The 14,447-nt window shown below is 43.6% G+C and overlaps 1 protein-coding gene across 1 annotated transcript in view; it reads left to right on the forward strand.

The window, feature by feature from the left end:
* LOC119441919 (DNA polymerase alpha catalytic subunit) overlaps positions 1–14,447 on the forward strand; it is a 123,207-nt gene that overhangs the window by 78,896 nt on the left and 29,864 nt on the right. The window contains exons 33-36 of the mRNA XM_037706583.2: positions 1,322–1,503; positions 5,502–5,627; positions 6,813–6,929; positions 7,473–7,566. Coding sequence (XP_037562511.1) covers positions 1,322–1,503; positions 5,502–5,627; positions 6,813–6,929; positions 7,473–7,566 — 519 coding nt within the window. The remainder of the gene's footprint in view (positions 1–1,321; positions 1,504–5,501; positions 5,628–6,812; positions 6,930–7,472; positions 7,567–14,447) is intronic.

The raw sequence follows: 14,447 nt of genomic DNA on the forward strand, positions 1-14,447 counted from the left end.
CTTTATGCAGTCATTTCAAGGCATTTGGCGTGTGTTCGTAATGTAGGTGTTGTATGCTTTATGAGGTGTGATGTATTGAGTAGGAATAGTACTTGAATTATATCTACAGCCCATCCAACTTCGTAGCACAAAGTATAACCTCAAGACATCTTCACGCTTACACTGAGGTGCTTTGGGCAGTAGTAACTTGCCCTCGTTTTTCTGCACTGAAGCAGATTAAGTGGTGAAGTGTCACCCAGCTATGCATTCAGCTTCTATCAATCCAAACCTTTCAGGTTAGACACAGTTCAAGTTAGCCTATATTCGAACTAAACAGCTATTTTGGAAATTACAGTGCAATTATCTTGTATACTTGAAAGATCCTGCAATTGTAGTTCACTAAAGCACTTGAGCTCCAAACCGCCTGTGTGCAGAATACTCAAGGCTGTTGTACACTGCAATGTGCAATAGGCATCGTCTTTGTGGTCGATTATCTGTTATATTATTCTTTAGTCCTGCCTTCACATAGCATCAATACACAGGTCAGTCTGCCAAGATCGGGCAGATGCTGTTGACAACATTGAAGGCATTACAATGCGCAAGCTATTGTGTGCGAAAGAAGCACTTACAGAATACCGTGTGCACACTACACAGTTGTCAGACATGGTTCTGTTATCCTGCATGTCCATGCCTATATGCACTGTTGTTCTCAGTCGCATGCAGTCATTTTTTGTGAATTTCCATCCAAGGACTCCAGTTCTCAACCAACATCTTCATGCGTATGGCAGAAGGTGTTCATGGAGTGTTGCATGCAGGTTCTGCAATGTGAACAGGAAATATCCCTTTTAGCATCTTTTTTTAGCATCTAGTCCATAATTTACTCATCAATTCCCTTTAGTTCAAATTATAAAATTTTTCATGCGCCAAGTTTTACGTTGACATCACAAGCTTTTTTCAATACAGAAAAGTATATAAGCATCTCTGAATACTTTTAAGCATGGTCAAAATTACCGCCGATACAAATTCAACATGTCAAAGCAATTGGAGTCAACTGTGTTGGTGTTCATTGTAAACTGGCACTGCTGCAACTTTCTGCTCCCTGTACTCTTGATTAGTTTGCCAAGTATATAACTTTATAATGTGGCTTCTCTGGTCACCATGAACACTAACTAGCAGTGTCTGAAGATCTGCACCATGCCATTTTCAGCATTGACATAAAGATCTGTTATGTGCATGTATGCACATAGACCTGATAAAGGGCACATTCTCTACATTTCGAAAAAAAATCAGAAGTGTTAAGCAACGAGCCTTACTGGTGTCCTTCCTCCTACCTTTTGCAAAGGCTTGGACCCACACCAGTACCGGAATTACAGCTACAACAGAGACGACGATCCCAGTGCCAAACTGAGCATGGCTAAGACACTAAACCTGAGCGATTACAAGGACTGCCAGAGGATCAGCTTCTGCTGCCCTGTTGATAATTGCAGTTCCACAATCACTGTGGAACACATTTTTGAAGGAACTGTAAGTGTCAAACACTTTTTTTTTATTTATTTTTTTATTTACTCATTTGCATACAGCAGTAGACTCCCTTCAAGATGAACACAAGAGACCTTAGAACTCCATCTCACGAGGAGTACAGTAGTATAATGGAAGTGCACTAAATGTGTGGGAACTATATGAAATTCCCTTGCTGTTCAGCTTACAGAAAGAATTATTTGCTCATTTTGTCAAATGAGAGCCTACTTATTATATAAAATGAGACCAGTTAGTGCTCCAGATATAAATGAAATATATATTCTATGCTTAATGCAATAGAAATCTGACTTAATGCAATAGAAATGCTCCTTCATTGCAACCTCTGCTGTGGTTGAGTGCCATGCACATGCTAGTGGATATTGCAGTGCCTTTCATGCGTACTTTATGTGGCTATTTTGCACTGTCACCTTAGAGGAAGCTTTAGCTCGGTATCAGCAATCTAAATACATGTCAAGGGAGAAATAATTTTTTCTTTGCCTCCACTGAACTCATACTGAGGATGTTGAGAATCAGAAAATTTCAAATAAAGGAAGCATCAAGTTTACAACAATGAACATTGTAGGTCTGCAGTAGAAAAAGTAGCACAATTCTATAAACTGAATTTATTGGGAAATCTAAAGAGGACAAAATTGATATATTTTGCACCGCTCTTCAATACTATACCACATGTTTGTTGGTAGGACTTTTGTGATATGTGTAAAAATTTAACAATTCCATGTAAGTCGTAATTTACTAATACAGTCAAACCTCGATATAACGAAGTTGTATTTGCAGCAAAAAACGTCGCTATATCAAGAATTTTATTATATCAAGGTTTCGTCAATTCAATAGAACTAAGATGGGGGAAAAATAGTTGGTTACATCGCGAATTTCGTTAAATCCAGGTTGGTTATATCGAGGTTTGACTGTATATACATCACATTTATTTGGTTCAGGCTATCCAACAGGTAGTTTACAGAATTTTGATATCTGTTCTTGGTGCATAGTTATGGAGTTATCAACTTTGTGTTTCAATTATTATTATTAAAATTATTTAATATACAGGGTGTTCATTTTTAAGTTCTATGGAATTTTGAAAAATCGCCTGTGACAGGTAGCATAATTCTTATTGTTGAGGTGGGTTATTCGAAGAGGCAGACATTAGTAGCACGAGAAATCGAAACACATATTCAACTAATTAACAAGAAAATGCACTAATTAACTTCTTAGCTAATTACTTGACTCATATTGCAATTTACGAATTGTAGCCGGAGAGCTTGTCAGGTGTATTCACTTGGAATGAATTTCCAGAATGACAGTAGTTTTGAGATATGCGTCATCAAACTCGCCGTAAAAATGCACTGTGTTCTATTTACTTTTTTACCAAAATGCTGTTTTGTACATTGAAGCACAACTGGAACACCCATGTATTTCGTCCCACACTTTGGGAAATATCTCGAAACTGGTGTCATCCTGGAAATTCCTTTCAAGTGGATGTGTCTTGCAAACTCACCGGCTACAATTCATAAATTGCTATTTGTGTCGTGAAGTAATTAATTAAGAAGTTCATTAGTCAATTTTTGTTAATTAGTTGAATATGTGTTTCGATTTCTAGTGCTGCTAATGTCCGCCTCTTCGAATAACCCAGCTCAACAATGAGAATTATGCTACCTGCCACAGGCGATTTTTTTCAATTCCGTAAAGCTTAATTTTGAACAGCCCATATACCGATTTTCAGCATTTTTTGTAAAAATAAACAAATTGAGGCCCAAAATCAAAATCCTGCGTCCAGCAGACAGTAGAATTGAGCTACCTCTCTTAACTGCCACAAATTTCATTAAATCAGTGTAACACTTATCTAATGATAGCATTTCTACACTTCACATGTATTTGAATAGGGAAGTTGCATACCTGTGAACTCTTCCGAATTTTCTGTAAAATGTACAAATTTGGACCCGTCTTACGATTTTACGAATGTCGACTGAATTTTTACAGAAAATTGGTTTTATTGGCGAAAAAATGTTTAATTCCTAATAAAGCCACACCGTTGCTGGTGGGCGGAGGCGCCACTTACGTAGAGGGCGCGCATAGAAATAGGGGTGTTCGTCGTAACCTTTATTGTCTGCAGAGTAAGGGCATTTTTCACTCTGTGATGTTGCCTGGCTTGGTGCTCGTCGTCGGGTCGTTGGACGTCCCGATGTGACTGGTTGTCGTTGCTCTCAACATAGAGACCCAGCTTACGTAAGTGGCACCCCGAGAGACGACGGCGATTTTGGGTCGATGCGGTAGGCACAGTTTCTGTATCAAAAGACCTTCGCTAGGCCTTTTTTTACGGGTATGCCCTTTTTTTGTTGGCCTCGCTTTCTTTTCTGTGTGACCAGCTGCTGCATCCGGCGCAGTGCGACCCCGCCACTCCGGTGTTTCGTAGCCGTAGCGGCTGCGAAGTGTGATGGCATGCTCGAAGCCTCGTCAGTACTTCCAAATGTGGTTGGAGTCACTCCTCAGCAGAATTCCTGTGCGCCCCCCGGTCGCGAGTTTACGAATTTGAAAGTCTTGAGGTTGGCAGGTATGAAGTTGGGATTGGACTGAGCTAAAGCTTCCTCTTAACCATGCATATATAAGAAAGGAAAAGGTGCCATCCTTTTTCACAGAAACCCTAGAGGTTAAGATGCAAGGGGTGTAACTTAGCATAAGGACAAGCATTTTAGTTGACTGGAGTATTAAGTTTTCAATAGTTTGGTTGCAAATTTCACTGTTGCTTTGGCTTTGCACTTCGCTTTTACTTGTGGCTTGGTACTCAACCTTAAGCTGTGGACAGCACAACTACATTAATCTTATAATTAGCATTTGTTGCTGCTGTTTCTTATGACCTTATGAAATGTTGTCTCCTGTCATTATTGACCTCTCACAAGGGTGTGACTTTTCTTTATCAGGTGGTTGGTATACAGTAGAACCTCGTTGATACAATCCCATTTCACAAGATTTCCCTTAAACACAAAAAATGACCCAATACAGTTACAGTTCCTTTTTACCGGTAAATATGTCCCTGAAAAACACAATCTTTCTACTCCAACGTTCAGATCACCAAACTGCAATCGTAAGGTACTTTTTGATGCCACTCGATCCCATGTGAACAAGAAAAGGCACAAGGCACGCTTAATCGAGTGCAGTAGGCACTTACCGCAGCAGCTTCCCCGCAGTGCTCGCCAGCTCCAATCATGTGAAAATGCCAGCACACATTGTTTCTTCTTCTGGTACCAGCAAACCTCCTCACGGGTCGTCGCAGGTTGCATTCACAGATATCGCCACCAACCCTATTGCAATGAGCATCTTCATTTATCTACTAGCTGTTTGACAGTACATGTGGCGAAGTGCCTTTGAAAGTGTACTGCACACATTTAATAGGCGACAACCCAAACCCACCACCAGTCTCTGCTGCAGGTGATGTGAATTGATCGTCATGCTTTCCTCTGGTGGCACCATGTTCCGGTGTTGCCCACCAGCTCGATTTCATTTTCTCGTCGCTGTTTTAAAATACCATGCAATAGGAAATTCAGAAAGCATGCCTCAAGCTGCTCATGCTCCACCAGGTCGACGCACATCAGCACCTCATGCCGCAACGATTCCCACCGAATGGGCATGTCAACACTTCACACCAAAATGCCACTCCCAAAGCAGCTGTTCACCCAGGCAAAATTAGAGGAGCGCAATTGTAAGCTTGCCGAAGCTGTCACACACGTCTCGGGCTGATAGGGCCCCGCCAGCTTGCTGCGCATTTGTGTATCGGGCTGCAACACTTTGCACAACACTTTGCATTACACAGATGTGAACTGCATTCGAGTCTGTCAAATATTTTAGTGGCCTCGGATCGCACGTTATCACGGTTTGTACATTTTCTCTCGCACTTTTTTTTTCCATAACATGTCAACGACGTTCTGCTGTACTTAAGAGAAAGTGGTCTGATCAAGACATTTCATGTTGCTAACATTCATTTTCTTTTCCAGGGAAAGAACCTTAAATTTAGTCTTGCATCATGTCCTGGTTGCAAGATTGACTTGTCCAGCTACCTCAATGCTCTTTGCAATCAAATGACTTTGGTCATTCGATCGTTTATCCAGAAGTTTTATTTGGTAAGCACAGCCCAATATTTGGTGTTTGCCCCACTCTTTTTGAGACTCGCTAGTGCTAATACGATAATCTTTCTAGGAGAACTCCTGCAAAGTGTAGTGTGTTCGGTGCAAGAAATTTGTTACTGATACTAAAGCCCTGTGTGCTGGAGTGATACAGTATCATGTGTCAGGATGAATCCCCCAAACTACGAATCCTTGAGAAATTGGCGTTTAAGTTCGCCTTGTAGCTGTGTGGCTGCATTTAGCAGCATGTTAATTGTATTTCCTCGCTGAATGCCATGTACCCAGCGCCCTGGCACAGTGACTGTGGCATTTTGCAGTTAAGCACGAGGTCATGGGTTCGATTCCCAGCCGTCGCAGCCTGTGTGCTTAGATTAGGTTTACACTAAAAAACCTCAGGTGGTCAAAATTTATCCAGAACCTTCCACTGCAGTGTCTCTCATAGGCTCAGTGTTGCTTTGGGACATGAAGCCCGTTGAATCAATCAATCAAATTCCATGTGCTTCGTTAAACCCAATGGGCTACACTGGGGTCCCTTCTGTTTGTGCGATGTGACCATGTTACAAATACAAAAACTTTAGCTGTGCTAGGAATCTGCCGAGTTTCTGTACATTAAATTCTTATCAGGGTGGTGGCGACAAAACAGTAAGTGCAGCAAGGCACCATTGTAGTATATCTCACGAGTCACGAAATTTTACAGGCTTGGATTAATTGAAGGCGTTGATAAGCTACTACTCATCTTCAACGTCTAGGCCCATTATTGGGGATATACTGTATTAGAGTGGCATTGATACTTTGTTTAAGGTTAGTGTTAGCATGAGCGGCATCAGAATTTATGAGTGAATCCATAGGAGGCAGTAGGGAAGTCCATTTCTTGAAGCTTCCCAGCCAGAACTGAATGGCGGGCAGCAGAAGCATGGACACCTTCTGTTGGTAGACTTTCCGAACGAAGAGAGTGAGTTTTTAGAGTTAGTGTTTGGTAATGTACAGGCATGCCCTTTATTAGCAGTGCACTCTAAACAAACTGTGGTGTCACTTTCATGTGCTACTCTGTGCTGTGATATAAATTAAGTGCATTTACATGAAAAAGCATTTTGAATTTCATACTGCACTTAGCAGCTCACTGAAGGACATCAGACAGCTGTCACCTGATTTTTTTTTTTTTTTTTTTATGTGCCATTTTAGGGCTGGCTTGTCTGTGAGGACTCTGCTTGTGGCCACAGAACACGGCAGGTGCCTCAGGTTTTTGGCAAATCTGGCCCTGTTTGTGCTGCATGCCAAAGATCAGCCATGCTGCCAGAGGTGAGTATCTTGTACAATGCTTTCATTTTTCTTCTTCACACATTAGGTACTTTTATGCAAGCAGTACTTGACAATGTCAGTTCCCTACAACGTTAGTGTGGCAGAGAAAGCATAGAGCTGAGGGGTTCAATACACCACAAGTTTTTGTCGCATTGCAGTTTTTCCGTGTTCTGTAATGCCTCATGTTTGATAGTGTGTTAGAAGTTCGAAAGTAAATGGAAGTTCAGCTTGGCAATTTTTGTCAACTTTTGTTGCACAAGAAGAAACAAAATGTGTAAATATACCACAAAGTGTGTAATGCCTTACATTGATGTTGTGGCACAATGATTGTTGCACGGAACTCAGAGCAGGAATTTTACCTGTATATTTTCTCCACTAATGCATAGCCTCTTTCCCACAAACATATGGTTAAGTGTTCTCAGAGAGTACCTTTAACCTACCAGCCTAGCCTCGTTTAGTGCTTTCCTTTAATGTCCTTTTAAATTTTGCTTGAATGGGGCATGCGTGACATATCTGCCTTTTTTTCTTGTTTTTCATCTCCAGTACAAAGTTTCCGACCTGTACAGACAGCTGACTTACTTCAGCAAGCTCTTTGAGTTCTCCAGGGCACAAGCAACTCTCTCGGAGATCGAAAAGAGTAAGTCTCGCCTTGTCAGCTTTTAAGATTTTATCATAAATGCTTGATCTGTAGAGCTTGTTTATAATTGCCGTAATTACTACATCAATACTTTTACAATGTTTTATTCATGACTTCGGGCGAAACTAACCTCAGAAGAATGCAAATATAGTCTCTGTCATATGTAAGAGGCCGCCTGCGGCGCGAAAAAGAAGAGCACATGAAGCACGGTGTTCGGAACGGCACGAGCTCTCGAGACTGCGTGAGCCGAGGCATAATCGAGGGATGAACGGCGCTGTCCGTTGATTATCGACGTGGCTCCGGGCCAGGAAGGTCGCATCGCCAGCTACGCTCTGTCGACGGGAGACTTGGGGGTCTGGCTGAGTCCGTGACGTTGGCCGTCGAAGGTGCGGCCGCCGACCTCGGCAAGTTCGAGCGAGGCTCCTGGACTGGCTGCAGCCTCTCACGGCAGGACTGGGCACCCCAGAGAGGATCCCTCTTCTGCGGCAGACCGGCACGTTCGATTCTCCATGGGACGCCACGTCGGCACTCATGAAGAAGTTGCGACGCATCCCGACGCTAGGCCTATCCAGGTGGGCCTAAGCAACGCCGAGCGCCATCACTGAAGAATTACTGACGAGTTCATCACCGACGAAGTACCGACGAGCTCACCACCGATAAAAGAGACGACGCGCCAACGGCAAGGCAGAGACGACTACAGAATCGACGAGAGCGCTGAACTCTGAGAAAAAGGGCCGACGAGCGCAGCAAGGTGACTCTTATTCGTAGCGTCTCAGCAATAGTACAGGGTTGCCTGACTTTGGTGGACTAGCCGCCACAGACAAGCGTAGGCGTGAATTAGAACTTGTTTAGTGTAATAAACTTTAACTCGTACATGCGTTTGTATTTGTTCGCTATGTTTTAGTGTGCTTGATTTTTAGTTTGAGGTTTTTGGTTCTGAGTTTGCGTGTTATTAAAAAATCTGTTTGCTGTGTCGACATGCGGTCTCCCTCTCCATCTCTTTTACCACCCGCACGTCCCCGAGATCGGTGACAAACACATCACAATTGGCGAGCCTGCCAGGCTCGCCAATTGTCACCTTCTACTCGCTTGGGAGGCAGAGAGTTGCGTACATGCGCTACTCTCGATGGAGGAGAGACGACTGGCAGCACAGCAAACGAGGATTTAATATGTGCAAGGACGGTGAAAGCACGCGGCACACTAAACTAAAATTATAATTCAACAAAAGTCTTCACTCGAACTCAAACAACAAACTTAGATTAACTACAAACTACTTAAACAGAACTATCTCAGTTTCGGAGCCTAGCTCCGCCTTAAAGTCTCTCAGTCACTCCTAGCGCTGACTCGTCAGAGTCTGGCCACCCTGGATTCGGCCTAACTGCGTCGCAATCAGGGAAGTGCAGATTCTTACGTCGGTTTGAAGTTCTTGTAGAGTCCACGCCGATCTCGTCCGAAGCATTGCGGGTGCCGTAGTTGCCGACGCCTCGCGGTTCCGTCGACCTGGCCGAGAACGTGGCTGGTGCCCCGGTAGCCGCCGCTGACATGTCACTCGCCGGGTTAGGCCTCGCGTCTTGTTCGTTCGTGTTGTCGCTGATGCCGTAAATTGCCGACGACTCGCGGTTCCGTTGACCTGGCCGAGTGCGTGGCTGGAACTCCGGTAGCCGCCGCTGACGTGTCACTTGCCTAATGAAGTGTTCTTCGCCCTCCGACGATCTGTGTGGCGGCCCGGTAGCACGGTGATTATCGGTTGAACGGGCTTGGCCGAGGAAGAGGGATTCTCGAGAAGAAGACCGGAACCACCGTGAGCAGCAGTGGCCGGTCCCAGGAGCTTCGTCCGGACGTCTCCGAGGACTACAGCTACACCTGGGCCTTGCCAGCCTCACGACTTCATGGCCGGGTCCTCCGCTCTCCCGTCGTCAGAGCATGGCTGACGAGGCGACCTTCCAGCTCAAGAGCCACGTCGATAATACTGCTTCGATGCTTCTGCCTCGCGGATTACACCTCGGATCGCGTGCCTCGAGCGCTCGCGCCGTTCGGAACGCTCCGCGAACTTCGTCGTCCTCTTCTCTCGCCACGGGCGACCTCTTACATGTGACAGTCTCCAACAAAATTTTCACAGTCTAATTTTTCGGACCTGCTCAACCTACCCACAGCACTGCCACCCGCTCTGTAATAACTTACATGTAACGGCAGCCAAAATTTCGGCCACCGTTAAGTTATAATTTCGTGACTAAACTTCACGATATCTCTGTTTGTCTGTGATGCAAATCATTCTAGCTACAACTATAAAGGCACTGTGCCTGTTAAAAGTGCCCTTACAGAAAAATCTGCAAATTTTCAATATACAGTAAGTGCATTCAATAATAATGCAATTTTTAGTATTTCTTTTTTAAGTTTTAAGGTGGGCAGGTCTGCTAGTGGCTCTTCTACCGTGTTTGCTTAAAATATAGACATTTAAAATTGTGTTTACATTGTTTTTCATGAAGGACTCTACAGTAAAAAATTTGGCCATTTTTTGGTCAGAATTCAGAACACTAATTAATAGCTCAACATGAAAGGGGTTAAAGGACTTTTGACCCCCCCCCCCCCCCTCCAAGAAAGCACCGAGGTCCTTGCGCATGCACAGAACCCAAACGTCGCGTAGGCTGTTTTTTGCACAAGGAAAGTACCGTCTAATAACTTTGACCTTGCTATTTTGAAAGCTAACTTTGAAAGTAGCGTGCAAAGAAGCAATGACAGGTCTTGAATAATCCCTGTACCAGTTTTACAAGTGGGCGCTTGCACGAGTTAGTTATAAAGAGAAGAAACAAGAGAGAATGCTAACACATCTCACTGGCAGACATCCAAAGCTTACTTGGGCTTTCTTTTATTTTTATCCTTATTATTTTTTCTTGAATCTTATGGATCAATAAGCTGTCCTGTGTGATAGGGCAAGGTTTGTAAAAGTAGACAAGTGAATGAGCAGTTGTGATGCTCTTGCACAGTTGCACTTTCCTTTCTTGCCTTGCTTGGTTTAATAAGTTACTTATTAATTTCCAACATTAGCAACATTTTGAGGATGATTCTAGTTTTTATTTTTTGTTTTTGTAAACAACTCCGGAGGAGTGAAATGGTTCAGCCGCTTATAACAGTTGGACACGGGAATTGGACATGATAGTATACATTGTGTGACCGCATGCTGAGTAGCATTTCACTTATAGATGTTTTATGAAGGTCGGAGACTCAAAGTATCAACATTTGTCCGTGTATGTTAAAACACAGCCTAACACAGGCCAAGGTCAGTTTTCTAAGGTTTAGGTAACATAAAGAAGATGAAATAGCTTATTGTGAAGGCAGACCATGCAGGCCACATAAAAAAGTTTGGTGTTGGTGGGCTGCATGTGACATCCAAGCTGCACGTTTGAAACCCATGCTTTAGACTGAAGCCGCTTAGGGTGCCAATTTTTGCCGCTGCCTGAAGTATGTTACTTATGCAGAATATAAAAGGCCATATACCTATTTACTTATTTATTTAGTGCCATATTTACTCAAAAATAGGTCAGGTAGGAATATAGGTTGGCTCCTATATGTCGAACTTGCCGAGAAATAAAAGCTAATTTTTTATATAGGTGAACCCATATCCTTTTAAAAAAAGAACAACTTTCAACTTGACACCCCCTTACTTACCATAAACTCGGCTACTAACCTCGCTAATCAATGCCACAAGCTGCATCCTTGTAAGTTTCACAGGCGTCCTCGGTGCCGTTCAGTGCGTTGGATATGCAATTTTATTATGGACACTCCAAGCGGATTTCTGCCGTCGTCATCGGTGTCAGGGTCCGACAGAACGAGAGCGATAAAATCGTCACTGCGCGCCGCATGCTGTATATGCGAGTGGAAGCATGCGTCCCTCACGCACTTTCACGGAGAGCGAACGCACGGCGGAGAGCAAACGCGACGTCTCCGTCACGCGAAAGACCGTGGGGGAATGGAAGCGAGGGACGGGAGGGCGCCATTGTGCTCCAGAACAAACTGTGCATTTAGCGATGAGGCGCAAGGGGATCTGGCGATTCAGTCTCGCGTGCTAAAGGAGGAAAGTAGGAAGGCAGCGCGGGAGGGGGGGGGGGTTCGGCTTCTACTCTGCCATCAACTGCGCTCTTGTACTTTGCGCCGCTGCGAGCGGTCGCGCGCACCGTATCTTGAAAGCGATCTGCACACAGCTCCTACCTTTGTATGCACTGTGCTTTCGCCGCTCAGTTTTCGTTGAAGCGATAGACCGCACGAACATTCGCTCGCTGCTCCTGCCGTACTTGCTCACGCCAGAGTTTTGACAGCGGTTGTCTGCGATCATCGAGTGTCATCTATTCATGTTTGCTTGTGCGCGCTGACACCATGCTTGTTAATTCAGTGAGTAAGCGAATGTGTCCAAGTTTATACAGCCGATAAAACTACTATCCTTACTACGTATAGCTCTACTAATTTGCTATCGCAATTGATGCTTCGCCTTGCGGGCGAAACTGCGACTTTTTTAAAGCCAGTCTGGATAATCTTCGCTGGCAGGTCCTCCCACACATCCTTAACCCACATTTGGACTTCACTGAGAGGAGCCTTCTTACTGCATCCCGTCGTGGTCTTGGCAGTATCGTGCCTCGTGAGCCACTATTTCTAGGACCTGGCAACGCAGTCTTGCCTATTCACGGTTACATCCCATGGTTGCAGCTGAGACGTACTTCGTTAGCTGGGTGCTTTGCTAGCTTTGTTCATGAATGTAGGCGAGATACTTTGGTCACAAATATAGGTCGATATCTCATTTTGGGTATCAATTACAAAAGAAACGACCTATATTCAAATAAATATGTTAATATTGCCACATAGTGTTCTCTGTTGTTAAGAGCCCTCATAACAAAGTTGTTATCATGTTTAGTTTCCATGCTGAGCCGGCACATTGATTATTACTCTGTGTTTATCAAGAAGCAACAAAAGATAAGGAATGCACCTGCTGTAACATGGAAACCAAACTCGATAACAATTTTGGTATGAGTAGAGTAGTTAGATCCACATTAATGCACAATACTGGCTACTACAATGTCGTAAAGTGATATACTAGTATACACAAAACAGCTAAGTTTAACTTCTCGGCATACAATGTTAGCTAACACGGCACGAAACAGCTGATAGTAACTCCAGATCCAGGACGATGGTTCCGGTTGAGCAATGTTATTGGGATAAAGGATTCCATGCATCGTTTGATTAGACAACCTAATCCCGCTTATGTTTAATAATGAATCCCAGTCAAGACACAAAGTTGTTATTGTGTTTTGTTTCCATGCGGAGCCAGCACATTCGTTAATACTCTGTGTTGATCAAGAAGCAACGAAAGATAAGGAATGCACCACTGTAGCATGGAAACCAAACTCGATAACAATTTTGTTATGAGTCGTATGAATAAAAAAAAAGAATGACAGTGTCGTGAAGAGTAGGAGTGTGGCAATAGGTTTTAAGGAATTAATACAGGTTGGAAAATTAGCAGTAGAAGACAAGGGACAGGAGCTGTAGCGGGTTTTTTGTGTGCCACCTATGCTTGTGTGTGTGCGCAAGAGAGGGGGGCTGCATTTGCAGTTGTGAAGTGAAATGAAGTACTTTGGGAAAGCTTAAGGTCATGGATTTGGTTGTCCGTGCTCAGCACGTTGCCTCTGCAGCGTATCTAAGCCTGCTATGAAGTAATGTCCTGTACATGAGAAGCTTTAGAGGACAGGTTCAGACGAGCAATTCCAGTAGACCAGTAGACATATCCTAACGTGCGACTAGTATTATTATGTTGGTAATGAGAAGTGGCGTTAGAAGCTGATGTGTACTCTTAGGTAATGGTAACAGCTTCCGGATTAAGTAAGTTACAGGAAATGAGGAAGTCCAGGAAACACATAAAGCCTTACACTGTAGATAAATGCAATCTGTTGTTTTCTGGCTCTGTTTTTGTGCAACACTGCATGACTGGCCTGCATTACTTTTACTACTATCAGTTATTATTTTACTTTATTTTACTTACTACTATTACTTACTAGTCTTGTGCAAGCTGCATTGCTTTTTGTTAATGCATTTTTGTCTCTTTATGCTTTCCTTGCTTTTACCTTGAGTTCGCAATGTGTGAAAAATATGCAGATGTGCACGTGCTGTAGGAATCAGTATAAATTGAACTTTTCATTGGTGTTTGTGAAGAACACTGTTACTGCTCAGGGACAATGTACAACTAGAGAGTATACTACCCAGTTGAGCGCATTTTTACTAGGAACCACCTTGCTCAACATAAACTTTTTGTTCTCGATGCTGTGCATGCCATGCATGACAGTAGAACAACGACGACAAGTATGAAGATGACCAACATAACGACACTGGAATCACTACAACAAAATAACTATAAGGACAACCACGGCGGCATGACGATGATGGCTTAAAGATGATGGGATGACAACGCTGGAGGGACAATGATGTTATGACGACGACAACGTGATGTCAATGCTGGAATGATGACCATGGTATGACAAAGATAGAATGCCCATAGTGGCATGATGACACAACATTGACATGGTGACGACAACGACGCCATGACAATCATTAGATGACGACGACGACGTGACGACAATGTGATGCCGATGCTGAATGAAGACAAAGGGAGAATAAGAAACATGGAACGACCACGTTGGCACGACACCACAATGGCATGACGATCATGGGTTGACAGCTTGATGCCGATGGTGTGACGATGAGATGATAGAGCTGGAATTAGGGCAATGGATGATGTTGCTAAAATGTTTTCGATGGTCGGTCAACAATGTTATGACAATGCTGGAAAGACGACGGTGTGATGATGTAGGCATGGCACACAGTGGCATCACTACACCAAA

Source organism: Dermacentor silvarum, chromosome 2 (assembly GCF_013339745.2).
Source record: "Dermacentor silvarum isolate Dsil-2018 chromosome 2, BIME_Dsil_1.4, whole genome shotgun sequence".
Classification (NCBI taxonomy): Eukaryota; Metazoa; Arthropoda; class Arachnida; order Ixodida; family Ixodidae; genus Dermacentor; species Dermacentor silvarum.